The sequence below is a fragment of the Vulpes vulpes genome, chromosome 3, assembly GCF_048418805.1.
Source record: "Vulpes vulpes isolate BD-2025 chromosome 3, VulVul3, whole genome shotgun sequence".
In the NCBI taxonomy this organism is placed as follows: Eukaryota; Metazoa; Chordata; class Mammalia; order Carnivora; family Canidae; genus Vulpes; species Vulpes vulpes.
This window is the reverse complement of record NC_132782.1, coordinates 60,353,802-60,381,797: the sequence shown is the minus strand read 5'-3', so window position 1 is coordinate 60,381,797 and position 27,996 is coordinate 60,353,802. Positions and strand designations below refer to the sequence as shown.

The 27,996-nt window shown below is 37.7% G+C and overlaps 2 protein-coding genes across 9 annotated transcripts in view; one reads left to right on the top strand and one right to left on the bottom strand.

The window, feature by feature from the left end:
- The first annotated feature begins 87 nt into the window (after nucleotides 1–87).
- ACTL6A (actin like 6A) lies at nucleotides 88–27,167 on the top strand. Of its 3 annotated transcripts, XM_072752621.1 has the most exons (15): nucleotides 112–308; nucleotides 9,012–9,088; nucleotides 9,252–9,426; nucleotides 11,300–11,403; nucleotides 12,015–12,115; nucleotides 13,046–13,143; nucleotides 18,287–18,381; nucleotides 18,678–18,784; nucleotides 18,882–18,971; nucleotides 20,500–20,561; nucleotides 20,831–20,945; nucleotides 21,095–21,175; nucleotides 22,634–22,729; nucleotides 25,179–25,265; nucleotides 26,690–27,167. In XM_072752621.1, exons 4-15 carry the CDS (start codon nucleotides 11,379–11,381, stop codon nucleotides 26,768–26,770), a joined length of 1,038 nt encoding a protein of 345 aa, XP_072608722.1. In that variant the 5' UTR covers nucleotides 112–308; nucleotides 9,012–9,088; nucleotides 9,252–9,426; nucleotides 11,300–11,378; the 3' UTR covers nucleotides 26,771–27,167. The 3 variants fall into 3 exon arrangements, with proteins under 3 accessions (XP_025862988.1, XP_072608722.1, XP_072608721.1); XM_026007203.2 differs by lacking the exon at nucleotides 11,300–11,403 and having other exon boundaries at nucleotides 88–308; XM_072752620.1 differs by lacking the exons at nucleotides 112–308; nucleotides 11,300–11,403 and adding an exon at nucleotides 501–822.
- MRPL47 (mitochondrial ribosomal protein L47) overlaps nucleotides 25,405–27,996 on the bottom strand; it is a 28,750-nt gene continuing 26,158 nt past the window's right edge. For all 6 annotated transcript variants that reach the window (XM_026007205.2, XM_072752623.1, XM_026007206.2 and 3 more), the window contains one exon: nucleotides 25,405–27,734. In XM_026007205.2, the coding sequence (XP_025862990.1) occupies nucleotides 27,611–27,734 (124 nt within the window). In that variant the 3' untranslated portion in view covers nucleotides 25,405–27,610. The remainder of the gene's footprint in view (nucleotides 27,735–27,996) is intronic.

Sequence of the window (27,996 nt, the reverse complement as noted above, 5' to 3'; positions counted from 1 at the left end):
CATGGCTGCCGTCGATTGGCTGAGCTGGCCGTGCCGCGGCGGGGATGCAGCGCAGCCTCCTTCTGATTGGCTAAGGCGTCCCCGGCCCTCCCATGATTGGCTGGTAGGAGCAGACAGCAAGTGTGGCTGAGCTCCGCGGTGTGTGGACGCTGCTTTGTTGCCCGAGGGGGGTGGCGGTGGAAGTTCGGGGTAGGGGGCTAGTGCTTCTCGGGACCCGCGCTCGCGGCCGTCGCAGTCGCTTCGCCCGGTAGCCTGTAGCGTAGGAGTCGCGCGGACAGCAGCCATGAGCGGCGGGGTGTACGGGGGAGGTGAGTGAGTGCGGCCGGACGGGAGAGCGCGCCTTTTCAGCGTGCGGGGTCTGTGACCGCCGCCCCCGAGCCTCCCCTCCCCGGCGGCCCCTTCCGGCCTCCCCCGCTGGGACCCCGGCCTCCCCGCCCCGTCCCCGCCCCGCGCTCTGCCCGCCCCCGCCGCCCGCCGCCCGCCGCCCGCCGCCCGCAGCCCGCCCGGCGCCGCGGCCGCTCCCGGGTCCCTCCCAGTCCCGGCGCCCGGGGAGCGCGGTTCTCGGGGTGCACGGCGGCCGCGGGCTGGGCGGGCAGAGCCCCGGCGGGAGCGGCCGGCTGCGGGCTCGCGTCCTGCCGGGAGTCTCGGTAACCCGGCTCCGTCGGGGCGCGCGCCGGTTTAAACTCGGGAGGTCCCGGCATCGGCAGGCGTGGACCGAGGGTTTCCGCAGCGTCCGCGAGGGCCAGGCGAGCGGCGGGGGTGCGGGCCACTCGGGACGCCCAGCTGCCTCACAGCTGCCCGTTGGCCGACTGGGTTCTCCAGGTGACTCGTGGGGACACCTGTGGCTTAAAGACCTCATGGGGGGGGGGGGGGGCTGTGGTGGGCTGGAAGGGTCCGCACGGGCCTGGGAGTTACACAGACCTGGCTGCTTGTACTTGCAGCCTATTTATTGAGCGCGTTGGCCTTGGCTAAATAAGTTCACTTAGCTTTTCCCAACTTCGGGGCCCCGCATTTTGGGAATGATAATCCCCACCCAGTGGGGGTGGGCTTGAAGGTTCGGTGAGCTGAGAGCTAATGGTGCACTTGCTGCAGAAAGTGTGGTCCAGGGATGAGCAGCGTCAGCATCACCTGCGAACTTTTTAGAAATGCACAACCTCGAGCCCCCTCTAAGCATACTGAATCAGAGCTTTCATTCTTGCTACGTAGGTAGGAGGCACTGGTGTATCTGATTCTGGTCTGTGCTGTGTTTGATGAGTTTGGAAGAGGAGGAGACAGATCTAAAGTGTTGCTTTTGTTGTCGTGTCTAGTAAGGTTAGTGTTTCTGAAGAAGTTGGCATTTTACAGGTAAGGGATAGAAATGAGGTTCTCAAAGTTCTTGATTTTTGGAATGTAACAGGAGTTTCTTTGGGGCAATATGCTGACCCCTCCTCCCATTCTTCTCTGTGTATATTCTGGGTTTTGATTCCTCAAATGTGAGAGGCAGTAGTTGCCCATTTTTACTTTGGAGAAAGCCTAGTGAATCTTCATGATTTACCTCCTTTCCATCTGAAGATGCAATCTTGACCCAAAAAGTGGATCTTTGTGTCTCATGGAGGCTGACTCTATTTTGACCTTTAGGTTCACTGATCCAAGTACCTAGAAGCTGTCCATGATTATTTCCTTAGAAGGCATTGTTGACTATGACTGAGATAGAAGTGGATACTTATAATGCCAGTAGCAAACATTTATTGAATGCGTACTTTGTACTAAGAACTGTTCCAGAGACTTTTCATGTGTTGCACTAATATGTGTATTAACTCAATCTGCAGCAGCCATAGGAAATGGTACTAACTCCATATTATGGAATAAGAAAATAAGGTATGGAAAAGTTTGAGTAACTGGCCCAGAGTTACATAACTTCCTAATAAGGGTGAACAAGAATCTCTGGGATGAAGAAAAAGGCATGTCAATAAAACCCTTTCCCATCTTAAAACTAAAAAGTTTTTTGGTTGTTTCTCCACAAGTTATTTTTCAGTTATATAGCGACAGCGTATTCATGTATGGTTTAGGTATTCAGAATAAACATGCTGTGTCTCATTTGCTTATGGAGAGGAATATGTCTTAAAGCCTATTTCACATATAAGGTATTTAAAGCTCACAAAAATAAGTGTATGATTTTGTGTTTGAGTTACCCCTGTATGGCCAGTATTTATAGTGGGTCACATTTTCCAAAGGGTGTATGGTGAAAAGAAACCAAACCTCCCACCTAGGTTTTGTGTAATTAATTAGTAAGTTTTATTTTTAACTTGCTTATTTAAAAGACCTTTGCAGTTTAAATTTTAAAGTTTATGGCTATCTTATTCTAATAAAGATTTCTGACTAGATCTGACATTGATCTTTAGCTTTGAGTATAATGCATAATTCATTATAGAAATATTTTTGTACTTTCTAACTGGTTTCCAGGCCTTCTCATTGCTCCTATGACCATGTTTCCATGGTTCTCCTTTATTTCAACCTTGCATTATAAAAATAAATAGACCAACTTTGATAAATTGTGTTTCATCATTCCTGCACCCGTTACTCCCAAATCTCTAACCTTAAAAATTTCTCAGAACCATCATCCCCATAAGCACCTTTGTCCAAACAAAAAAATAAAACGACCTTCCCACTTTCTCCCAAAGTCATTTACCTTCAGTATCACATTGGAATGTTTTAAGACCTGGTTAGAAAATTGCCACCATTGCTTCATGTTTTCCCAGAGAAATTACCACACCTCTAAACTTGGAAACCATAGGAAAAACATCAACATCCTCAGAAAAGTGAAAACGGTGTTTTAAGTAGCAAAGGGATCCAACTCTTGAGAATTTTTATCTATTGGAAACTGTATCCTGGTTTTTATATATCCGTACCTCTGTGGTTATGGTTTAAGCTTTCTATCTCCCTTTGCCATTCTCCTATTTTGGGTTCATTGGTACTTAATTTTTAACAAAACCAGGTACAGGAAATAAACCCATTTCTCATCCTTTGAAAAAGGAAAATAAGCAGATGCAAAATTCCAAGAATCAAGAGTCTCAGTCAGATTAAAATTCTATGTCTAGTTTGCAAAAAAGAGAGAGAGAGAGAGAAAATAGTTTGCCATCTAATTAGGACAGAAACATAGTTGATTTGTTGAATTTTTCATTTCATAAAATGTTTTTTAATGCTCGCTATGTGCCAGAAAGGTATAGCCTCTGCCTCCGAGAAGCTCAGTTTTACAGGTAGGTGAGTCAGTCACATAGACACTATATTGTATTTAGTTTTAGTCATACATTTCCCCTCCATATTTAAAGAGCTGAAGTTGGAATATTTCTCCTTTTTGGGGGGAGGTTTTTCTATTTTACATAATTAAAATAATGTAATTCTAATCTAATTGACATGGAATATTTCTTGATGTTGTGGCAGAGTTTAATTGGCAGCATGCTTTTATTTCTTAGTAATGCATGAAATAATGGTGCATCTTATCATTGGTATAATATGAGAATTGGGTAACTTGATGAGAAAGGGTAACTAATTCAATGAAGTGTGTTCAGTAATGACAATATATAGAAGGTACAAAGGTAGAACAGACGAGAAAGTTAATAACTCAGTGTAGGGGAACCAGAGGATTTTACAAGAGAGGTTATGGGGATGATGGAAGTAGAGGGGAGAAGGACAGTATATGCATAGTTGAGAGACAACATTATCTGGTAATGCTAGTGTGTGAGGTGAGAAACCAAACAGTTGCCAGATTTTGCTAGGCCTCGAATATCAACTTGGTGAAGTGATTTGAATTTTATTTTGTAGATGATGGGAAACCACTGATTGGTGCTTTCTTTTCATTGAGGCATTTATGTTCCCATATGTTCAGAGTTACTATTTTGAAAGATCACAGTATAGCAGTTTGAAAGGGAAGGGAGAAGGTGAAGAGATGGAAAGCATAATAATTATAATAATTCCTTTTTTAAGATCTTGATTCAAGGTGGTGGGTTAGTTGGTTGAGCATTAGACTCTTGGTTTCTGCTCAGGTCATGATCTTGTGGTTGTTTTATGGAGCCCTGCCTTGGACTTTGTGCTTAGCGGAGAGTCTGCTTGAGATTCTCTCCCTCTGCCCCTCCCCCACTGGTACATTGGCATTCTTGCTTTCTCAAATAAATCTTTTTTTTTTTTTTTTTAAGAGCTTGACTCAAGACAGTGGTAGTGGTTGTAAAGAGGAAGGTAACTGAGGACTATTTAGTGGAAATATGAAGACATGCACAATTCTTAGTTTTTTGCCTCCACTGATTAGGCCGCTAATTGGGATATCACTACTGAGATTAGGTTAGTTAGGATGGGGTAAAAAAGACAGTGCTTCAGATATGTTGGATTTGAGGTACCAGTGGGACATCATGAGGAATTGATGTTGTACACTAAGAAGTTTGAGATAGGTCTTTTGGCTCTCTGAGTAGCACCATGGTGGTTGGTGAAGAACAAGTACCTTATGAAATGTGGCAGGAAAGGAGCCAAGAAGAAAGCAGTTGATCTATTTTTCTAAGAAAAATTGGTCTGATGTGAAAGTACTACGTATCATCAGTATAAGAAATATTGGAAAAACACTAGTCATGAGAATTCAGTGGAGCCAAAATCACATCTGATGGCCTAAGGATCATTATTTTGAAGTGAGCCTTGGCAATCTGCAGAATGATGAGGTTGAATTTATTTTTACTTTTTATTTTTTTAAAGATTTATTTATTTATATATTTATTTGAGAGAGGGAGAGAGAGAGAGAGAGCGCACGATTGCAGGCATGCGTGGGGGTGTGGGGGAATAGAGTGGGGCAGAGAGTCTTAAGCAGACTCTGTGTGCCCAGCACAGGGTGAAGGAGGGGGCTGGGGGACTCCCATCATGACCTGAGTTCAACAGTCTAATGCCTGACTCTGCCATCTAAGTGCACCTGATGAAATTGCATTTAGAAAATTTAAGCTAATTACTGAGAAGATTCAGGGCAAAAACTACCTGACTGATTTCCATGACATGGATCTTACCTGTGACAAAATGTGTTCCCTGGTCAAAAAGTGGCAGACATGATTGAAGCTCATGTTGAGGTCAAGATTGCTGATGGTTATTTGCTTCACTTATTTTGTGTTGGTTTTACCAAAAAAAAATGCAAAAATTTGATTCAGAAGACTTCAGCACCAACAGTTCCACCGAATACAGAAAAAGATGATTGGGGGTGGGGTGGACCTGGGTGCCTCAGTGAGCATCTGCCTTTGGCTCGGGTCATGATCCCGGGGTCCTGGGATCCAGTTACACATCGGACTCCCTACAGGGAGTCTGCTTCTCCTTCTGCCTGTGTCTCTTGCCTCTCTCTCTCTCTGTATCTCTCACAAATAAGTAAATAAAATCTTTTTAAAAAGATGATAGAAATTATGACTTGAGAGGTACAGACTAATGACTTGAAAGAAGTGGTCAATAAATTGACCATTTCTAGATACCATCAGAAGAGACAGACAAGTCGATGTCTTTGTTAAAAAAGTAAAAATGCTGAAGAAGCCCAAGTTTGAATTGGGAAAGCTCATGGAGTTTCATGGTGAAGGTAGTAATTCTGGAAAAGCTACTGAGGATGAGATCAGTGCTCAGGTTGACCAAGTTGATGTATATGAGCTGCCAGTCCAAGAAAGAATTCAGACATTTAATGAGAATAAATAAAATATCTTATTTATGATATTTTAAAAACAGTTTAAGATATTGGATCCAAGATGATGTTGAGAGCTTGAGAGATTTGAGATTGGAATTATTAATATTTTGGTAGAAGTCAAGGCTGTAGGGGTGGAACAGATTACCTATGAAAGGATAAATTAAGGGAGGAGTTCCAAATATGGGGTCCCTAGCTTCTCCAAGTAATCCACAGGTAGAACTATATTTTGTTATAATTAATTAGTTTATTTTATAATCTCTTTTAAAACCTTACAAGAAGGGAGTCATAAATTTCCTAATGTGTCTTTATTCATTTGCTAGGGCTGTCGTAACAAAGCACCAGAGACTATATGGCTTAAATAACAGAAATTAATTTTCTCCATTCTGGAGTCAAGAATCTGATATCAAAGTGTTGGTAGGGTTTTTTTGTTTTTTTGTTTTGTTTTGTTTTTGTTTTTTTGAGATCTTTCTCCTTGCTTTATAAAGGCTGTCTTCTCCCTGTGTCTTCACATGGTCTTTCCTTTGTATGTATCTGTGTCCAAATGTCCTCTTCATGCAAGGACACCAGTCATAAAAATTTGGCTTAGGGCCCATCCTAATGATCTCATTTTAATTTAATCACTTCTTTAAATTAAGACCTTATCTCTAAATACAGTCATGTTTTAAGGTACTAGGGGTTAAGACTTCCGCATATGGGTTTTAGGGGAACAGTTCAGCCCAGAGCTTTGTGAAGGAGGTCTGTGATACAGGAAAGGCTAAGAGCTGTGGTGTAGGACAAAAGATCGAACCTTGGGAATAGGAATTGAAAATTTTGGTTGATCAGGCAAAGCAATCCATTTATTTAGTTAAGATGTTTCTTTAGCCAGTATTCTGGTTTGTTAGTGTTAAAGTTTATTAATTCATACTCATTGGTAACTTTACTATTTGTACTTGAATGTACATACTATGGTGACAACAAATGCAGTGTTCTGCTTTTAAGGACTCCTGCTTTCAGATAAAATAATTGGGATCAGAGGATTGTATAAAGAATGGATAATTACTTTGGGAAATATAATAAATGCAGAAACTTCCTTTCAAACTAGAAATAAAAATGGGTAGCTCATTTTATTTGAATAAAAATGAGATCATTATTCTGTAAAGACACCATCTCTTAACTACAAATATCTATATAATCATTGATTTTTATTTTTTTATTTTTCTTTATTTTAAAATTTAATTTTTAATACTTCTAACATGCTAAAAGTAAAATATATGTAAGTTTATATGTGATGTAATATTTTACCATATTTGAGATAAATAGAATATTATTGATACAGAGTTTCCTTCTCTCCAGTTCAGAGGTAACCACAGAACTGAAGTTGTATGCAACAACCCCAGACCTCTGTGCTTTTACTAAGTGTGTGTGTATTCATAATGAATTAAACAGTTTCATAACATATTCATATAAATGTACATAGTAACTATATAAATATATATAGTATAACATATGTATTCATATTTGTATACATAGTAACACACACATATATATTTAATAGCTTTTCAAACTAATCCTTTTTTTGAGATTTATCCATATTAATATATGTAGATCTAGACCATTCATTTTAGCTGCTCTATAGTATTTCATGGTATGAACAAATTATAGTTGCTCTGTTTCCCTCCTGAGGAGACCATTAGATTATTTCTATCTTTTACTTTGACAAGCAATGTGGTGATAATGTAATAGCGGCTCCCACTTATCGTGGTTATGTGCAGGTACTGTTCTAAGTGCTGACATGTATTATAGCATTGAACACATTTAATTATTAGAGCATCCTATGAGATAGGAACTATTATGCACATTTACATATGGGGAAACCGAGGCAGAGAGGTTAGAAATCACTCAAGGTCACATAGCTAGTAAACATTCTTAAATGTGTCTCCTTGTGATATGTGTGAGTTTCTCTAGAGAAGATAAAAGTGTAATTTCTGGATATGCTCATTTTCAACTTTAGTGCATATGACTAAATTGTGCATTGTGGTTGTATCAGTTTAAAGCTTTTATAAGCAAATGTGCAGGAGCTCTTCATTCCCTATATCTTTGACAAAACTTGGTCTTATCAGATGGATTTTTCCCTTTTAATGGAGGTAAATTATAGTTCTTTATTTTTTTAATGATTGAAAAAAAATTATGTGAAAAATCAGTGCCTGGTCAGTGCCTGGGAAACCCAAGTGTTTTGTTTTTGGAGGCATGCTGTTTTGGGTAAAGTCTTTTAAAAGTATAATTAGAGTCTTTTCTCTGAATTTGAATGTGAAAAAAAAAATTACCAGCTTTCTTCTTCAGCATTAAACTCTACTAAAAATCTTTGAAATGTGTGAACTTTGATAACTTCATTTTAATGATTTTTTTACTTGGTCTGCATAATTATATCTTAAACTGTTATCCAAAAAAACAAGCAAAAACAACAACAACAACAAAAAACTGTTATCCAGAGTTCCTCTTTTTCTTGGAAAAAGAGTTTTGCTAAGTTTCTTCTCTAATTGCATGGGATATAACTTCCCATAACATATGAAAAAATGGCACCTAAGTGTACTACACTACACTTCCCCCTGCAGATCTACTTTCCACCCATTTCCACCCTCTTTGTGCCCATAAGGATGACCATTATAGACTGCTTCAGTGGGTCTCTTAACCTCTGGTTTGGCTAGTGGTAGGGTAACCATATCCTGCTTCATGCCTCTTGTCCTGGTAGAAATATTAATAGAGGATCTTTTTCGCATTCATTAGTAGCCCAGTTGGTTGAGAAATTGTAAGATCACCTGAGCCAATGAAGAGGGGGAAGAGGGAGGTTGAGGTTGGCATATTTATTAGTATGATTTCTTCCCCTCAGGGTTAGCCATGGGTCACTGCATCCCTCAACTGAAGTCACAGCTCCTGTCAGGTAGCCCCCCAAATAGTAACAGTTCTTTCTCCATGTTTCTTCCGTTCTAAGGGTGGTAACAAATCTCTATTATTAGTGCTAGCGTACCATACTGTCCCTTTTGGTTTTCCTGTATTGTGCCTCCTGTATCTTTATAAATAGTCCCTTTAATAAGTAAACTCTTGCAGATTACCCAATTTTAGTGTACCATCTCATTCTTGATTGAACCTCTGCTGATATACAATGTATTACTTGTTATATTTTAATTAAATGAATCTTTATTTTTTAAGGTGTATTTAAAACTAGGTTCAAGCCAGTAATGATATGAATGTAATACTTATTTTAATTTGTAATAGAGGTTTCACTCTCTTATTTTAAGCACATTAACAACTCTTAATTTTAATGATACCTGTGTTAATGTTAATTATCCTTTCATCTTTTCAGATGAAGTTGGAGCTCTTGTTTTTGATATTGGATCCTATACTGTGAGAGCTGGTTATGCTGGTGAAGACTGTCCCAAGGTAAGTATAGTGTTAGTTCATTAGATATGAAAGGGACATTTATGCAGGATTAAATTCATGTAGAAATTCTGACTCAATTATGGTAAAAGACTTTAGTTGGAAAAAAACGACTACTTGGTAAAAGCAAGTAAAACTTGTATTCTTATGTTTTTGACTTTTCCAGGTGGATTTCCCCACAGCTATTGGTATGGTGGTAGAAAGAGATGATGGAAGCACACTGATGGAAATAGACGGTGATAAAGGCAAACAGGGCGGCCCCACCTATTACATAGATACTAATGCCCTGCGCGTTCCTAGGGAGAACACGGAGGCCATTTCACCACTAAAAAATGGAATGGGTACAATATTTGTTTCTATGGATTTGATTTATAGAGTATGCGTGCTACATTTTAGACACAAAACCTCTTTTTTTTAATTGAATTTTTGTTTTTAATTTTTTAAAAAGATTTTATTTATTTATTTGAGAGAGTGTGAGCTTAAGCACAGAAGAGCAGGGGATGGGGAGAGGCAGAGGGAGAAGCAGGCTCCCTGCTGAGCAGCGAGTCCCATACGGGGTTCCATCCCAGGACCCTGGGATCCCAGGACCCTGGGATCATGACCTAAGCTGAAGGCAGGCACTTAACCAACTGAACCACCCAGGTGCCCCAGACACAAAACTTCCTATAATTTGAATATTGGATATTTTGTTGTTTTTATTACACAAACTCTCTGTTCCAGGCACGAGAATACAAAATGCATCAACTTGTTCCTCTTCCTTAAGAAACTCATAGGGGAGATAGATAAAAATATACAAATATGTAGGTTAAGTGTTACAGCTGTGTTTGATAAGCAGTGAGATTAGAGAGGAGAGGTATTTAACTCCGTCATTGGAAGTCAGTGATGGTTTTCATAAAGCAGGTAGCTTTTGTACTGGATCTTGACCAATAAAAGAGGATTAGTCTGAATGTCAAGGTTGAGTAAAGCAGAGCAACCAGCATATGTAAATAGGTGGAGCTGCAGAAGAAGCTTACATGTTTAGAAAGGTCATCAGTTAAGGATGCTTGTAACAGTGGGTGTATTAGGACCAGTTGCAGTAAAGGTGGGCAGAGAGCAATCATGATAGGACTTGTAAACCACCACACCAGGGGTGTATTAAGCTGGCAAATGAAAGGATACCCCAAAGGAATTTAAACAGATATGAAATATTCATATTTTCCAACTAGAGGGAGGATTCTAACAGTGTTATATAGGCTAGATTAGAGGAAGATACTAGGATTAGTTAGGTGAGAATCCAGATGAGAAATGAAGAGGGTTCACATTTTATTACTGATGGAGATCCTGAGTTGGCTTTGAGGGCTATCAAAGAGATGAAAATTTTCCTAGATTTTTGATTGGGATGATTGGGTACCATGCATTGAGGTAGGATAGAATGGGAAGGAGGAGGTTTTATGGTCTTAAAAGGCAAATGTAATACCGGAGATCACTCTTACGTTCAGTTATTCACTAGAAGGACTCACAGGACTCCGAATATAGTTGTACTCATGGCTAAGATTTATTCTACTGTAGGGATACAAAGCAAAATTAACAGGAAAGAAAGGGCATGGAGTGAAGTCCAGAGGAAAGCAGTGCAGACTTCTCAGTCTTTTCACAGTGGAGTCAAGCAGAATGTACTTAATTCCTCCAGCAATGAGATGTAACGTGTGTTGTCTACCAGAGTAGTTCATTAGAGACGATTTTTACTGGGGGTGATCTTGTGGGTACCCCGTGCCTTGCATGTACTAAAACCTAGGGTTCTCAGAGGGAAAGGTGTTCATCATAAACCACATTGTACAAACAGTTGAGGTGCAGTGAACTACTCTCATCATTTAGGGGAAGTTTCATCAGTGTAGTGTAGTTATCAATCAGAGTTCTCAGATGCCAGCTAAGGGTCAGCCTTGCAAGGCTGTGTGCAAAGTATTTGAATATAGGTGCTGTTGTAGTAAGTGGGCGAGAAGAATTTTAAGACATGGAGTTGTATTAGCCAGAAAGCATGTGGAAGATGAGACACAGGTGGAGGATAGCATCCCTTGTGAGAGCCTTGTTCTGTATTTATCCAAAGAGAAGAAAGGGTGCCCATGAAGGAGAATGAGAAGGAACAGTTAGGGATGTAGGAGGATAAATAATATTCAGGAGAAGGCTAAGCGAAGAAAAAGTTCTTGGAGCATAGAAGTGATTCATTTTCATTGTTCTCAGCTGTGACATTGAGATTTACACAAGAAAGGAAGTGTTAGAGTGACTAACAGTTCATTGACCGACCAAACAAAATCCTCATATGCCTGTGGGAGTATGTTGTACAGGTAATGACATTTTTTCTTTGGACTGTGCAAGTTTGTAAACTCTTCAGGGTTCAGTAGTGTCAGATGATGTTGAAGGAGGCAGGGATACTACAAATGTGAAGTTTCCCCTGGATTTGTCTGTCAGCAGGTCATTAGTGACTTATGCAAGCATTTTCGATGGAATGTTTAGGTGGAAGCCAAATTGAACTATTCCCTGAAGGTTTTTTTTTTAGGTTTTTTAATCTTTTTTCAAGTAGATTGTAAGCTTTTTGATATCCAGTCTAGATCATACCATTCTTTTGTATTTTTTCTTACCATTCAAATTGCATACTGTGCTTCTAGTAAGTACTTATTGAATAATATTTATTTGGCATTTTAGGTCTATTAGATACAGTAATTATATTTGGGACAGGTCTAGGAGTTGTGATACTGTTGGGGCTGGAGGAACCAAAAAGAGGCTCTGTGTTTATAGACAACAAAGATGATGTCTATATAAAGTACTGTATTATGAAGTAAATCTATAAAATAAGTAGATTCTATGTTAATGCTTAACTATAGAAACCATCTCTTAAAAGATTCTGTGTTCATCTTCAACTAAGCATTGTTTTCAAGGTATTAATCTTATATTGTAGTTGAAGACTGGGATAGTTTCCAGGCTATTTTGGATCATACCTACAAAATGCATGTCAAATCAGAAGCCAGCCTGCATCCTGTTCTCATGTCAGAAGCACCGGTAAGACAGGCTTTCTTTTCTGAGTTTTGTAGTTGTTTTTTAAATTCATTCAAAGATTGTGTTCTTTTTTCTTTAAAGAGGCATAGAAGTTCATATTTTGAATTTTGAAAATTAGGGAAAGGAGGATTAATTTTTATATCCTATTACAATTTTTATTATTTCAGTAGTTAAAATATTCAAAGAACAATAACAAAGCACCCTAAATGGAATTTGATTATTTATTTTTTCCAGGGATTTATTTAACACTTGAATTCCTTGGGCCACTTCCCATTTGGGTTTATGAATTGTCCCATATGCCCCAGGGGCAAGGTGTATCTGCTTTTATATTCTATTTTCCAGGAGAGAAGTCAAATATGGAACTAGGGCTGGAAATTACTAGACCCAGGTCTCTTGTGAAATAAATTTAGTAGAGTCCAAAGAGCCCATCAGCCCATAACGATCATAAATTAACGATATTATCTTAACGATTATAAATTATCAATATTTTGTTATTGTTTTTAACCTATAGTTTTCTTTATGTGTACCAACTCTAAGTAGGAGAATTTGGTGGTTTAAAATTACCAGATTAATTCTTAAGATTTAATAATAGTTTATAAGAATCGTGATTTTCTTGTACTTTGAAGTCTGTAACTTATAGAATTCATAGCAACAGATAATTCTTTTTATTAAATAAATTTTCATTTATATTTACTGAATTTATTTACAGATAAATAGAAATAAATACACATATATTCTTATAAAAAAAAGGAAAAAAGAAAAAGGAAAAAAAATAAAATATATATTCTTATGAAGATTATTTTATGTGGTATTCTATTTTGTTTTTAATGTTTAAATCTTTGCTAATGTGGTGCTATATTGAATCTTGAAATAAATCAACATTTTAGTTTTTAAACAGTAAATAACTTGCATTTCTTTTTCCCCCTTTTCAAGTGGAATACTAGAGCAAAGAGAGAGAAACTGACAGAGTTAATGTTTGAACACTACAACATCCCTGCATTCTTCCTTTGCAAAACTGCAGTTTTGACAGCGTATCCTTGAAAGAGTAATACTCAGCTTTTCTTTCAAAGTAAATATGGTACCATTAAAGAGAATGCCCCCAGCAGGAAGACATGAGCCAGTTCTTGCTTGTTCAGAAATTTGGGGTTTTTCTCTCTCTCCTTTTTTATCTTTCAGTATTTCTTATTGGAAAAAATATGCCAGAAGTTATTAGAGGGAAATAAAGAAATGCTCAAATCCTGCTTGTTGATAAGGTTTTGAAATTTTTTGTTTCTTAGTAGGGGAATAGAAGATAGTGTTTTTTGTTTTTTGTTTTTTTTTAATTTTTATTTATTTATGATAGTCACAGAGAGAGAGAGAGAGGCAGAGAGACACAGGCAGAGGGAGAAGCAGGCTCCATGCACCGGGAGCCCGACGTGGGATTCGATCCCGGATCTCCAGGATCGCGCCCTGGGCCAAAGGCAGGCGCCAAACCGCTGCGCCACCCAGGGATCCCAGAAGATAGTGTTTAAGCAAATTCAAAGATTGCCATTTCCTTTCTCTTCTCCCATTACCATAGAAAAGTGGAAATTATATATAAATTCACTTAAGATTAAATCACCAATTAAAAAAAATTAATTGTAGGCATGTTAAGGGACAGACAAGGAAATGTTATGTTCTTATCTCAAAGACTATGTAATGTAATATTCTTGTTTAAAGGTAAATAATAGATTTAAATATAAGCACTTCAAAATAACTGGCAAAAGTTATGAAGAAGTACATGATTAATTAGAATTTTTTTTGTGGAATTGTGGAAGTTCCCCAGAGGAGAATAGTTGCCTGACGAATCTTTATGAAGAGAATAGATTTGATTTGTATGAGGTGGGGAAAGGAGCCCTGTATTTAGAGTTCAAGTTGAAATGCTTACAAACTGATTTTGAATTAAGTACTTAAAACCTAGCTTCACTTTTTACTCATTTATGTTGTATACCTTCCTCAATTGCTATATTATTTAAGTAAATTTTACATATATGTGAGAGTCACTGTGGGGACTGTAATCTAATATTGTCTGTAGTGCTGTTTTGAAGATGAATTTAGCAAAAGTATGGAGGTAGAAAGTGTAAGTGTTCTTTCCTGTGAAGATTTCTTTCCTTTGAAGATTTCTGTTAGACTTCAGAAGGAAATAGGTTTGGGTCAAACTATAGAGACCTTACATGTTAGGTTTTAAAAATTTGAACTTTAGGGACACTTAGGTGGCCTAGTCCATTGAGTGTCTGTCTTCAGCTCAGGTCATGATCTTGGAGTCCTGGGATTGGGCCTGCTTTGGGCTCCCTGCTCAGCGGGCAGCCTGCTTCTCCCTTCCCCACTGCCCCTCTTGTGCTCTCTCTCTCTCTCTCTCTCAAATAAATAAATAAATAAAATCGTTTTTTAAAAAAATTGAACTTTAGACTCTAGAGAACCATTGCACGTTTTTGAGTAGAGGATGGCACTGTGTGTATTATCTCATTAATACTCATTAATAACCCTCTCAAGTCAAAGTAAGCAAACTGGTTCAAGTTCACAATTTCAAAGTGGCTTTACTAAATTTGAATATAGGTCTATTTGGCTACTTCCTTATAAAGAGTGTATAAACAGAATTGGGCATTGTTCTATTTTTTAACCTTTTTCTATGGAAAATTTTAAACACAAGAGTATTATATTGAATCTCCATCTGCACATCACACAGTTTAATAATTTTCAACACATAGCTAACTTGTAGTAGTTACAACCTCACCCAGTCCCCCTCTTACTGTGATTTTGAAGTAAATCCCAAGGATGATACAGTTTTATCCATAGGAACTTTAGCATGGATCCCTAAAATATTTGACCATGTGTCTAAAGACAAAAACAGTAATCACAACCTTTAAAAAAAAACTGTTTAGTATATTTGAGTCTGGGCCCGACATTATATTTGTTCAGCATGTCTCTTTTCATCTGTAGATTCTATTCCCCCAGACCCTTTTTTTCTTTTGTAATTTGTTCGTTAAGGAAGTAGATTGTCCTGTAGAATTTCCTACATTTCTGGATTTGGCTGACTGATGTCCTTTTACTATGTTTTTCTAGCCCAACAGATTTTGAACCTTTTATAACCAGAGCTTTCGTGGATTATATCTGTCAGTGTTTACCATATTGGAAATTAAAATAGAAACCAAAAAATTAGATTTATTAGTTTAAGTAAATAATAAGTCATTGTAGGTTAATATAAAATGTTTTAATGAAAATTAACTTTTCTAAAACCAAAAAAAATTATGAAAAGAGTGGAATTACGTTATATTTGTTCAGATCTCTTTAATGTCAGGCTTAATAGCAGATGTTGGATTCTCATATCTGTCCTTTGCATTCAGTCTGTTCTGTATCACATATAACATGGTCTTTGGAAAAGTCACCTATACACTCATGAGAAAATGACAGTGGAAAAGGCAAATAACATATGAGTATTATTCTAAAAATTGTTTTGACCTCTCAAACATGTATGGCTTCAGGACTCCTTTATACTTAAAAGAATTACTGAGGACTGCAAAAAGATTTTGTTTATGTGGGTTTTATCTGCCAGTATTACTGTGAGAAATTAAAACTAAGACTTTATTTATATGAAAGAGCGAGCCAGTGCGTGAGGTGGGGGAGAGGCAGGAGGAGGAGGAGAGAAGCAGATACCCCACTGAGCGCAGAGCCCAATGTGGGGCTCCATCTCATGACCCTCAGATCATGACCTGAGCAAAAGAACCAGGAGTTGGATGCTCAACTGCTTGAGCCACCCAGGCACCCCAACTAAGAATTGTTTTAGCTTTTAATTATTCACTTAAAAATGACCAAAAAAGATCCATTAAGGTTAGCATAAATAACATTTTTATGAAAGATATGCTTTCCAGGAACAAAAATATTAGTGAGAAGGGTAGCATTGTTTTATCTGACTTAATTGACCGCTGGATTATTATATCTGTCCACTTCACGCTTTGTCCTCTTGACATCTCAAGCTAGTAAGGAGGGCTTTCTGTGAACCAAGCTGCATACTGTTGGAGAATGCATTTAGCTAAAAATGTGACAAAATCACAGAACTCACAGGTGCTGCTCTGATTTGAAGAGTGGATTAGTCTGTGTTCTGTTTTTGTTGGGCCCCCAAAGTCCTGGCCCTGAATAGTTTAGTAGTCAGTCAGAGATGTGGGTATATTTTATTCTCAGATTTGGGTTTTACCCTTTCTGTTGTTCCCTGGCTTGTAGGGTTTCAACCTTACCTGTCCAGCTTTTCTTCCAGCCCTGAACTTCCTCTGTTCACTCAAGGTGGTGAAGGTGCAATTCTTCACCACTGCTTTCCCAAGCCGTAGCCATGGAGCTGGGGAGCACCTGCAGGCACGGAAGCTATAAACTTCAGCTTCTTACCCCTTCCAGCTGCAGTTCTAGGAGACTAAATTTTGGCTGCTTTTGAAAGCTTTCTAGTCTTAAAGTGGTTATTTAAGATAATTTGTTCAGATTTTGATTGTTATTTTTAGGAGGGTCCATATATCTTTATGCTACTTTTTAGTCTGGTATTACTGCATCTGTCCTTTTGTACTAATAGAGCCTCAATTTAACATTTATATGTATAATTGACCAAAGGTCAGTAGAGTACCAGTATTAGCAAAGATAAATCACCAACCTGTCTTTCTGGCCATTGATTCTTATTGATTCTGATCATTTCTTACCCATTGCTTGGTTTTCTGCCGTTAGCCTTTCATCTCTCCTGACATGCTCTTTCTGGTTTAAATTATTAATTTCCTTGGCTTCAGACACCAGTCATACACTAACAGATTCCAAATCTGTACTGTTCTGTATCCCAGATCTTTCTTGTGAGCTCCAGGCCCACATCTAGGTGCCCTACTAGAACTTTTTGTATTAGTTCTCTGTTGAACCACTTTAAACTCATTATGTCCAGAACTGAATTAATCTTCTCTCCTCTCAAATTTATTCCTTCTCCAAAAATCGTCTAGCTTTCAGTTGCACAGACCAGAAATCTTTCTCTTTAACCCTTCAAGTTTAGTCAGTTATCAAGACCTATTTTTTTTTCCTCCCCACTACCTCCAAAATCCATTTATTTCTCCACTGCCACTGCTTTAGGTGTAAGCTATTTCCAGGATTATTGCAACCCATCCTCTCACCTTGTCCATTCCCACTGCCCCTCTAATAATCTTTGTTAATTGCCAGGCTGCTTTAAGCCAAAATCATGTACATTCTTGCAGGCTCTCCTGAACTACTTTGCACTTCCTTGGCCTCACTGTACCCTCTTGCCTGCTGGCCTTCCTACATGTTCCTATCTTCCCTGTCTTTTCCTCCCTACCTTACATTTGGATTTCCCCAGCGTTGGTAAGTGGTCTCTCCTTTATACCCCTAGGACACCCTGAGCTGTTCTTTTCGCAGCATTACTGATTTTTACTAAACAGGATACCCTTCAGGGTAGAGCCTGCTTCGGGTCACCTTTTTGTGCCTTCTGTGCTTGGGAATGCCAGTGCCAGATTGATACCTTCCCTCAGTACCAAACTTATCACTAGGCACATAATAGATGCTCAGTAAATATTTGATGACCATGTGAATGGCCCTATTCCTGAGTACTGGTTTATGAGGTTCATGACACAGGCCTTCTGCAGCACAGAGCTGTGGAAAGCTGGGATCTGCCGATATATTTGCTGGCCATTGAATCCACCTGGAATAGCTTTCCTATTGATTTGTGGGAACTGCCACTCAGCTGCTACACTGCTGAAATATATATATATTTTAAATCCTCTGTGGAGAATGGTTTTAGTTTGTAGCTCAAATGCCATAGCCTACCACTGTTCGTACTGAGTTTCTGTAGATTTTGTTAAATGCTTCTTAATTTGTTATAAGTCCTTTCATCTGTCTCCAGAGACTTTGAAAGATTGTACTAAGTTTGACCAGTTTAATAGATGTCTCTCTCTGGGATAAAGGTTTCCCTGACTTCCTCTCATCATCATTATGGAAGTTCTGCCTATTCTCATTTGTCTTTAACCCAGAGTTATTTGACACCAGTTTTCATCCCTGGATTAACTTTAACACATCTTAAGCCATAATACACATGTTTAAGAATGCTTTAATAAAACTTTCCCTTTATAATAAACATTATTTTAGGAGCCTTGATACTTTCTTTTCCTTAATGCTTTAAACTAGATTTGCTAATGGTCGTTCTACTGGGCTAATTTTGGACAGTGGAGCCACTCATACCACTGCAATTCCAGTTCATGATGGTTATGTCCTTCAGCAAGGTAAATGGATTTAACTAGGGTACACTGAGATGATGTTAGCTGCCATGAAGACATAGAAAATACAGCAGTGAATTGGACTATCAAGTCATACCAGTTTCCAAATAAGATCTCTTTGTTAAGAGTTTTTAAAAAATATAATGTATATTTAAAACTGATAAATGGCTTCATTCATGCTTAGAGGGATAGTTCGGTTATTTCTACTTGAAAAAATTATTCATATATAAATACCCAGAAGAGTATGTCCCAAGAAGCTTAGGTTTAATGCTGTCCTAGCCTTGTTTAATCTGTTTTCATAGGCATTGTAAAATCCCCTCTTGCTGGAGACTTTATTACTATGCAATGCAGAGAACTCTTCCAAGAAATGAATATAGAACTGATTCCTCCATATATGATTGCATCAAAAGTAAGTGATGCTTGGATTTTCATTTTGGAATTTATCTCCAACTCTCCACCCCTATGTTGTGAACCCTCCTAACCTAGCACATGCTCTTGGTACTCAGGAAGCTGTTCGTGAAGGATCTCCAGCGAATTGGAAAAGAAAAGAGAAGTTGCCACAGGTTACAAGGTCTTGGCACAATTACATGTGTAATGTAAGTAGCCTTACTCTCTTCATAAAACTATTATAGGCTGTAAGTTTTTTAATAGAATGTGAGCAGTTTATTATTATTTTTATTTGAGAGAGAGAGTGTGAGCATGAGCGGGGGGAAGGGCAGAGGGAGAGGGAAAAGCAGACTCCCCACTGAATGTTGGGGATCCATTCCAGGACCCCAAGATCATGAACTGAAGGCAGATGCTTAACCAACTGAGCCCACCTAGCACCCTGAGCGTGTGTGTGTGTGTGTATGTGTGTGTGTATATATATATATATATATATTTTTTTTTTAAGATTTTATTTATTTATTCATGAGAGACACACACACAGAGAGAGAGGCAGAGACACAGGCAGAGGGAGAAGCAGGCTCCATGCAGGGAGACTGACATGGGACTTGATCCCGGATCTCCAGGATCAGGCCCTGGGCTGAAGGTGGCGCTAAACTGCCGAGCCACCCGGGCTGCCCGCTTTATAGTTTTAATGATATTTTACAATAAAAAATAATCGCTTATTTTTAGAGGAAGGGCTATTTTTTGTATTTGTCAAACAAGTTGTCTCAACAAACTACTGCATTCATTTACATTACTATGATAAGACCTGGAAAGAACTTTGATTTTGGAGTAAAAGCAAACATTATGTTATTCTGTTCATTTTTTTGTCTAAGATAATAGTTTTAGTCTGTAGAGACCTGCTAGTATGGCTCAGTTATGTTCTTTTTAACATCAGTCAGCCATATTAAAAAAAATGTGTCATTAAAAAATGTCGTATTAAAAAAAATGTGTCATAGTAAGGAGCCAGTAAGATTCTCTTTACCAAAAATCCATCTCCGAACATATAACTTAGAGGAGGAGAGGTTAGTAAAACCTCTCACACCACAATGTACATTCATTTCTAACAGTAAAAGGCTATGAAAGTCATAATTTGTCAGAGGTATATCCTGTCTGATATTTTTTTGCACCTAAAGATAAAGATTTTTTGTGGATGTTTAGTAGAAGGAAAAATTGTGAAGATGATTAACAGTTTGTCTAGATATTAAATGAGATTTTTCATTAGCAGCCCAGAGGTTGTATATATTTCGTAGCAAAATTTTTAATTGTTTTATACTCTGTGCAGTCATTAAAAATTACATAAGATGCCGTATATGTGTATATGTATACATTACATATTCAGATAATCTTGCATCTAAGTCTAGGCTTATCTTTAAGGAAAGAACAGTGTTCTGAAACCAGTTTTGTTATGCAGGACAGGTATGAGGGTTCCTGATTTTTTTTTATCTCATTATTGTTCCATAATTACTGTTAATTTAAATGTCATATAATTTAGTTTCTAATGCAGATGTTTAGAATTGGGTTTCTTGATACTCTGAGTCCTTGCTGGATAGATTTATACCCATGAAAGGACTTTGCCATCCAGGAACATGGTCCAGTTTCATTAAGTATTTCAAATATAATATTATAAAAGTATAGATCGCAAAGACAAATCTCCATAACCTTGTTTCTTAAAAACTTTTTTTTTTTAATCCATAGTGTGTTATCCAGGATTTTCAAGCTTCAGTACTTCAAGTATCAGATTCAACTTATGATGAACAGTATGTTTTCTTATCTATAAGATTTATAATAGTTCATTAAAACCTTCATACTAATCTTCTCAACACTGAATACTTCATAAATGAGGAGAGAAATATGATTTATTTAGTTAAAGAATTGCAGAATACGCTTAACTGGTCTAAAGGTAAAAAATTATGTTAAGAAATATTGAATAACAAAAGATATTCTGCTTTCTTATAAGTTGGTAATTTCTTAGTTTATAATTTCGAGTAGGATTCTGTCTTTTGTTTAATGTTTACTATGTTTTCAGAGTAGCTGCACAGATGCCAACTGTTCATTATGAATTCCCTAATGGATACAACTGTGACTTTGGAGCAGAGCGGTTAAAGATTCCTGAAGGATTATTTGACCCTTCCAATGTAAAGGTATGAAAGCTTGATTCATATTTTGCATGGCTTGTCCTGTATATGTGAAGATCTTGTGTAATTATAAAACCTAAATAAGACTGCCTAGATATTCTTGGGTATGTTGTTTGAAGTTCTTCTGTTGACTACTCATTTTTATTTCGTTGTAGGGGTTATCAGGAAATACAATGCTGGGAGTCAGTCACGTTGTCACTACAAGTGTTGGAATGTGCGATATTGATATCAGACCAGTAAGTGTCAGCCTCCTGCTTAGGGTATGGGTATAAAGGTATTTTTTAGGGTAAGAGAGTGCTCCCAGATCAATATTTAATTAAGTTGGCAACTTTGACCCTTGACTTTGAAATCTGTTTTAGAGTATGTAAAATCATGAAGTACTAGAAAAGGAAAAATGCAGAAATCTAGAGCTATGGTGTCCAATGTGGAAACTACCAGCCACATGTGACAACTTAAAATAAGTAAAAATTTAAAATTCTGTTCTTCAGCTGCACTAGCCACTGTATGACAGTGCAGATAGGGAACGTTTCTGTCATCACAGAAAGTTTTTTTTGGATAGTGCTCTTCTAGAGATTTCCTAAAATGTAACAAACCAAAATAAATATTATTGGTGACTTTTGTTTTTAGCGAGATTTCTCCCTTAATTAACAAATACTGATTGCAGAGGACATGCTTCTATATTCCATTTTCTCTTATAAAAGTTCGAGGATTTAGATATTTGGAATAAATTTTTAAAATACGAACTTAGCCATTAGAAAGCATACAGGTTGACATGTATATTAACTAACAGAATTTAAAAAAAAACTTTAAAAAGCAGGCTGACATTTAGCTTTCTGATACGATACATACATGCAAATTAGAGGTTGTAAGTAGGGACTGCTTGTAAGTAGGGACTTAGTTTTTTGGGGTGGATTTTGAAAAAGTTCCCTATGTCGTGCTGATGTATACCCCTGCAAAAGAGAAAGGTAACAATCATTTTGGTCAGGGATCTTATCAGATTATGCACTGTCGTAATCATTAAATAATCTTCACTGTCTAATTTTGAATACTTCTAGATGAGCATTCCAAGGTGAAGGTATAAAACATACCTCTACTAAATATTGGCAGCTATCTGCCAAAAAATTATGATTGGGTTTTAGTTTTAGAATAATTGCTTTAAATTCGTGGTTCTTAAGCCTTAATCCACATTAAATCATCTGGAGGGTTGTTTTTTTTTTTTTTTTTTTTAAGATTTATTTATTGATTTTAAAGAGAGGAGAGAGCACACAGGCAAGTGGAGGCAGAGGCAGAGAGAATCTTTAAGCAGACTCCCTGCTGAGCACAGAGCCCCAAGGCAGGGCTTCATCCCATGAGCCCTATGATCATGATGGGAGCTAAAACTGCATTGAATGCTCAACCAACTGGGCCACTCAGGCGCCCCAGAATCATTGGAGTTTAAAACTAACCAAAGCTTTGCCTGGCTCCACCCCTGGATTTTTATTTAATTGCCCCCAGGCATTGACGTTCTATAAATTCCCTAAATGAGTTGAATGTGCAGCAAGTATTGGGAACCACTGGATCAAGCTACTAGATCTGTATAGATGTAAGAAAATTAAAAAAGGGAAAATTGTAGAGGAGGATATAGTATTAGTTGTAGTTGTATTTAAAACTGTTGGAAACATTTGGAACTAATATATTTTTGTTTTTTATCCTAGGGTCTCTATGGCAGTGTTATAGTGGCAGGAGGAAACACGCTAATACAGAGTTTTACTGACAGGTTGAATAGAGAGCTCTCTCAGAAAACTCCCCCAGTAAGTTTTGTTTGTTCTTTAGTGGTATTCTTCAGTCGTATGTGTCATCACTGGTAGAATCTTATAGATTAAGGTTTGTTTTTCAGTAGTAGATTGATACTTTGTGTGTGCCTAACATAGTATTACCTAAATAAATAGCCCTTGTGGATTAAATTTGCATAGATGACATCTTTTCATAGATGACTTTTGTACTATTTGGATCTTTTATTCATTGATTCCGTATTTAAGTACCTTTAGTCTGCTAGGCACTAGGGATATAAAATATAGTCCCTGCCCACAAAGGGCTCAGTCTGCTAGGATGAATGGACGTGCATAAAGTTTAACATACTAAGTGGTGTTAGTATGTCATGAACCACTTCAAGGAACACTGTAGATCAAGCACTTAACTCCCTCATGAAGAAGCTGTATGAATGAATAGTTCAACTGGTTGGTAATTTATGAAAGGCTATCTACGTGGAGGGAATATCCTGTGCAAACCCAGAAGGGAAGATGGCATATTCCAGTATTTCAGCGTAGTTCGCTTATAGTCTGTGCAGAAGTGGGAAGGGTGATATGGCTGGAAAGATAGATGGTGTATTAATTTCCTAGGGCTGCCATAACAAAGTATCACAGACTAAACTGGGTGGCGTAAAACAACAGGAATTTGTTCTCTCTGTTCTGAAAGCCAGAAGTCTCTCTCTGAAACATACAGATGAGAATTCTTCTCCTTAGCATCTGTCTGCCAGGAATCCTTTGGTAGTTATTGGATTGGAGCTCCAACACTTCCATCTGTCTCCATTGTCATAAGGCAGTCCTCTCTCATGGGTCTGTTCTTTTCATTATAACTCCCATCCAATGGATTAAGGGCCCACTCTGTTCCACTATGACCTTACCTTAATTTGTATCCTAATTATATTTGCAAAGAACCTATTTCTAAATTAGGTAACATTCACAAGTACCAGGGATGAGAACTTCAGCATATCTCTTTTGGGGATATAATTCCACCCACAAAGATAGGTACCAGGTCTTGTTGCTTATTAATAGTGAGCTTTTGGGATGAAATTTGGCAGGACTGCAGAGCTCCTGTGTTTGTCTTAAAAAAGATCACTGGGTACACTGTGACAACTTCTAAAAGGATTTTAAAAGGATTAAAAGAATGTGGTTTGAGGAGAAGGTCTGGTACATACTGATAACAGAGTAGTAGTCATAATCTTTAGATTTTAAAACTTCTATCAAGTAGTTTTTTATATGTTACTCTGGACTAGTAGTTATAGTAAACGAAACGTATTAGGGGTTACATGGGCCCTAATGTTATCCATAGAATTTGTATATTCGGTAGTCTTTTTGTTTCTCATATAAAGGAACATTTTACATACGGCATATTTATAATTGTTATTTAAATACTAATATAGGTACATGATTGACACCTGATTACTACATTCTTGGAGTATATGGTCTGATCTGGAAAAGACCTTAATTATATAGTACTAATTACTAGGTTTGGTAGGAAGTCCCAGAGTAATGACTGTCAACCTGGGCTGTCCAAGATCTGGTCAAGAGCAGTTAATTATCCTTGTCATTTAGGAGGCAATTAAAGATCAGTGCAGTAACAAAAAAAATCTCATTGCAACAGATATCAACCAGTTCCTCACCTATAAAAATCCATATTCATTCCTCCTGCACCTAGTACCTCCTCCCTTCCATATTCCACGCCCAAAAAATACACAGTTTTCCACGGTGTAAGACCCAAACTGTGTTTGTATTAAAAAACAGGGAAATGTCAACAATTTGAGAACTATCCCCAGAAACAAACTCCTAGGTAGAGGGAAAAATCTCTTGATGCAGGGAGACAAGGATAGGACTAAGCCATAAAACCATGTTTATCAAGAAAGTGTGACTTCAAACTATAAACACTAATTTTGGAGGAAATCAGTATGAATCAAAAACTTAACCTGAAATTAGATGTCTGTATTTTGATTTGGAAGTGGAGGAGGGTGGAGTGACCCAAGATAGGACGGATTAGGACAGCATGAAGGCCAAAAAAAGTAGTAGCGATCAAGTTGAGGAGGACAACAGGAAAGGTGGCAGGTTGGGATGATAATTAGATTTGATGTTGGAAGAAATGAAATGGTGTATGAAGCACTTAACACAGTACCTGATTTATAGGTAAGTGTTCAGTAGGTCTTTGCTATTCTGGGATATAAACTGTGAATGTCATACTTTTTAATTGTAGTTTCCTAAGGTTTATATAATTTATTGTCAAATATTATACTTTAAGGCCACAAAGTATTTTTATGAAAGTACTTTATATAGTAATTCAGCCATGTGTACTATTAGCCTAGCTGTTACAAAATAATCATGTATTACCATTATTTGAAACAGTTACTAGGCAGTCATAAAAACTAAATTTTCTGAGTTGAAGTCACCCATTCTTAATTTGATTGTACTAATACTTCTCTCTCTATTTTAGAGTATGCGGTTGAAATTGATTGCAAATAACACAACGGTAGAACGGAGGTTTAGTTCATGGATTGGTGGCTCGATTCTAGCATCTTTGGTTAGTAGCTAAACTACTTTGAAAAACAGTCTATTGAATCATTTAACCTAAGTGTACCAGTGAGTATAGTAAAAGATTAAAAATAATTCCAGGGCATCCATCATCTTTGTATTTTACAACTATCAAATGAGGAGAGGACTTTTTTTTTTTTAATTTTTATTTATTTATGATAGTCACACAGAGAGAGAGAGGCAGAGACATAGGCAGAGGGAGAAGCAGGCTCCATGCACCGGGAGCCCGACGTGGGATTCGATCCCGGGTCTCCAGGATCGCGCCCTGGGCCAAAGGCAGGCGCTAAACCGCTGCACTACCCAGGGATCCCGAGGAGAGGACTTAATAGCAGTTCTACATGTTCTGATTTAACAAAATGCTTCCGTGCCTAATCAGTGGCTATTTGTCAGCCCAGTTTCAATTTCCCTTCTCTAAGAAAAGTGGGAATTCAACTTACTCCTGCCTCTTCTCATACTCCCATTGACACTGGGAGTAAGGCAATGTCATACTCCCATTGACACTGGTCAGGACCTCTCTGTAGCACAAATTCAATCATTCCTTCTCAGGTCCAGGCTGTTCCCTGGCCTCTTGGTGAGGTGGAGGAAGTCAGGAGTTGGCTTTGGGGGCAAATGGTGAAGTCATGATGCTGGATTTTGCATGTTTAGATGGTGCCTGCCTTAAATCAGGAGATAAAGTTCTTGTACTTACCTGCACCCTAGACTTGGAGGATTTTCCCTTCACCTCACAGCAGCCAGAGTAAATGTCATGAAGTACTTATACTTACACTGAACATTTTTAAGCTAATAAATGTTTGTAGCTGTCTACTTATATATTTGTTCTATTTCCAATCTTTTTAATAGATCTTTTTTAGATCAAAACAGGCTACCATGCATGAATCCACTTGAATAGAGTCCATCTTAGGGAATGGATTTGTCCTACTTTATGTTTTATTAATAATGTAGCTGAGGCTCCTTCCTCGTTGGGTCATTTTCCTCCTTTCCACCTTCTATAGCGCCTATATACTACTGTGTGTGTACTTGCAAAACTTAGTCCTGATGGATGAGCACTTTTGGGATCTAAATGCTGCCATTAGTCAAGTGCTAGGACAGCTCTTCAATTCGGTACTGGGATCATGCCTTCCAACAACAGTTTCTATTGTTGTCATAGGTTGGCAGCGAGCCAAAATAGCTAAACCCCCCCATCTTCCTGTCTCTAAAGCCTCGTGACAGTTTGAATAGGAATAGGAAGACTTAATATTCTTTCCAAATTGTGTCTGTGGTGTTCTGGAGGAGGGCAGAAATAGAGGAGTAATGGAAGACTTATTTTGGGGGGAAGGGCTTAAGGGTTCTTTAAAGATTAGGAGTTGTGAAGGTATTTAAAAAGTATTTTCTAATAAAAAGGCACAATATATAACTTTTCTTCCCATTTTACAGGGTACCTTTCAGCAGATGTGGATTTCCAAACAAGAATATGAAGAAGGAGGGAAACAATGCGTAGAAAGGAAATGCCCTTGAAGAGAGTTCCCAAAGCTCTTCCTTCCTGTGTCACCTTAAGTTTCATAGCTTTAGTATACTCAGGAAAAGAATGACCATCTTTTGTAGAATGTTTATACATTTTTGCATATTTCAATTTCCACTTAAAATTTTTAAGGCTTTAACTGGCTCTATAAATTAAGATAAGTTTGTGCTTTCCTTGAAATGCACTTATTCTTATTACAAGCATTTTATAATTTTGTATAAATGTCTATTTTCTCTAAATATTTTGCTTTCAGTAAAAGCTTTCCAACTCTGTTTAGTATGTTAATTACCAGTCATTGGTAGAATTGGGTTTTATTGACTAGTAAAACTTACTGCCTATGCTTTTTATCTTAGGCTTGCAAAATTAAATAAAAATTATTAGCCATTCCAGAAATACTTTTTTGGATTTTTGTTGTGACTTCACTACTTTACGGACTAAATATATTTATCATGATTTTGAGTGAAAGTACTCCCTGTTTCTTAACAGAAATATCCACACCCCCTTTATATGCTATTAGCCAAATAGTAAAAATGTTACCGGAATCTCTGCCTTTGCTGCAACCAGTTGACATCACTTTCCCACTCTAAGGTACAGGTGGTATTAAGACTGCTTAGATGCCAGAATTTATAAAGTGGGTATTTGAACTTTATACCTGATTTTTTAAAAATCTTGGCAGAAGTATGACCACTCCCAGAGTTAGCATGCTATATTAACAATTAAAATAGTTGATAGTCATTTGACTAAAAACACAATTTCTTTATAAATTAATACATATTTACTTTTGTATATAGACTGTTATCCAAGGAAAACAAAATGGCAACTTGAACTCAGACATCTTAGACTTGACTAGACTTCTGGGCTTCAGAAAGATGTGGAAACTTTTCCTGAAGAAATTTTTCTTTCTTTTTCTCTAAACTTTTCTTTCTTGCTTCAATGCGGGCATGTTTCTCAAGTCTCAGTCTAGAATAATAAAAGCATAAGAGCAATTTACACATAAATATTCCCCTGTTATTCAGTACCATCAAAATATGTCCAAATCAATTACTGAAAAGCCCAAATCATGCCAGCCTCCATATTAGGTGTGTCATGTAGACTATTAAACTTGAAAATCACTGTAAACCTACACAAGTCAAAGATGAACATGAAATCAAAACCATCTGTAACCCTATACCAATTCCTCTCTTTCCAACCTGAAAAGAATGAACAGAGCTTGTGAGCCTGT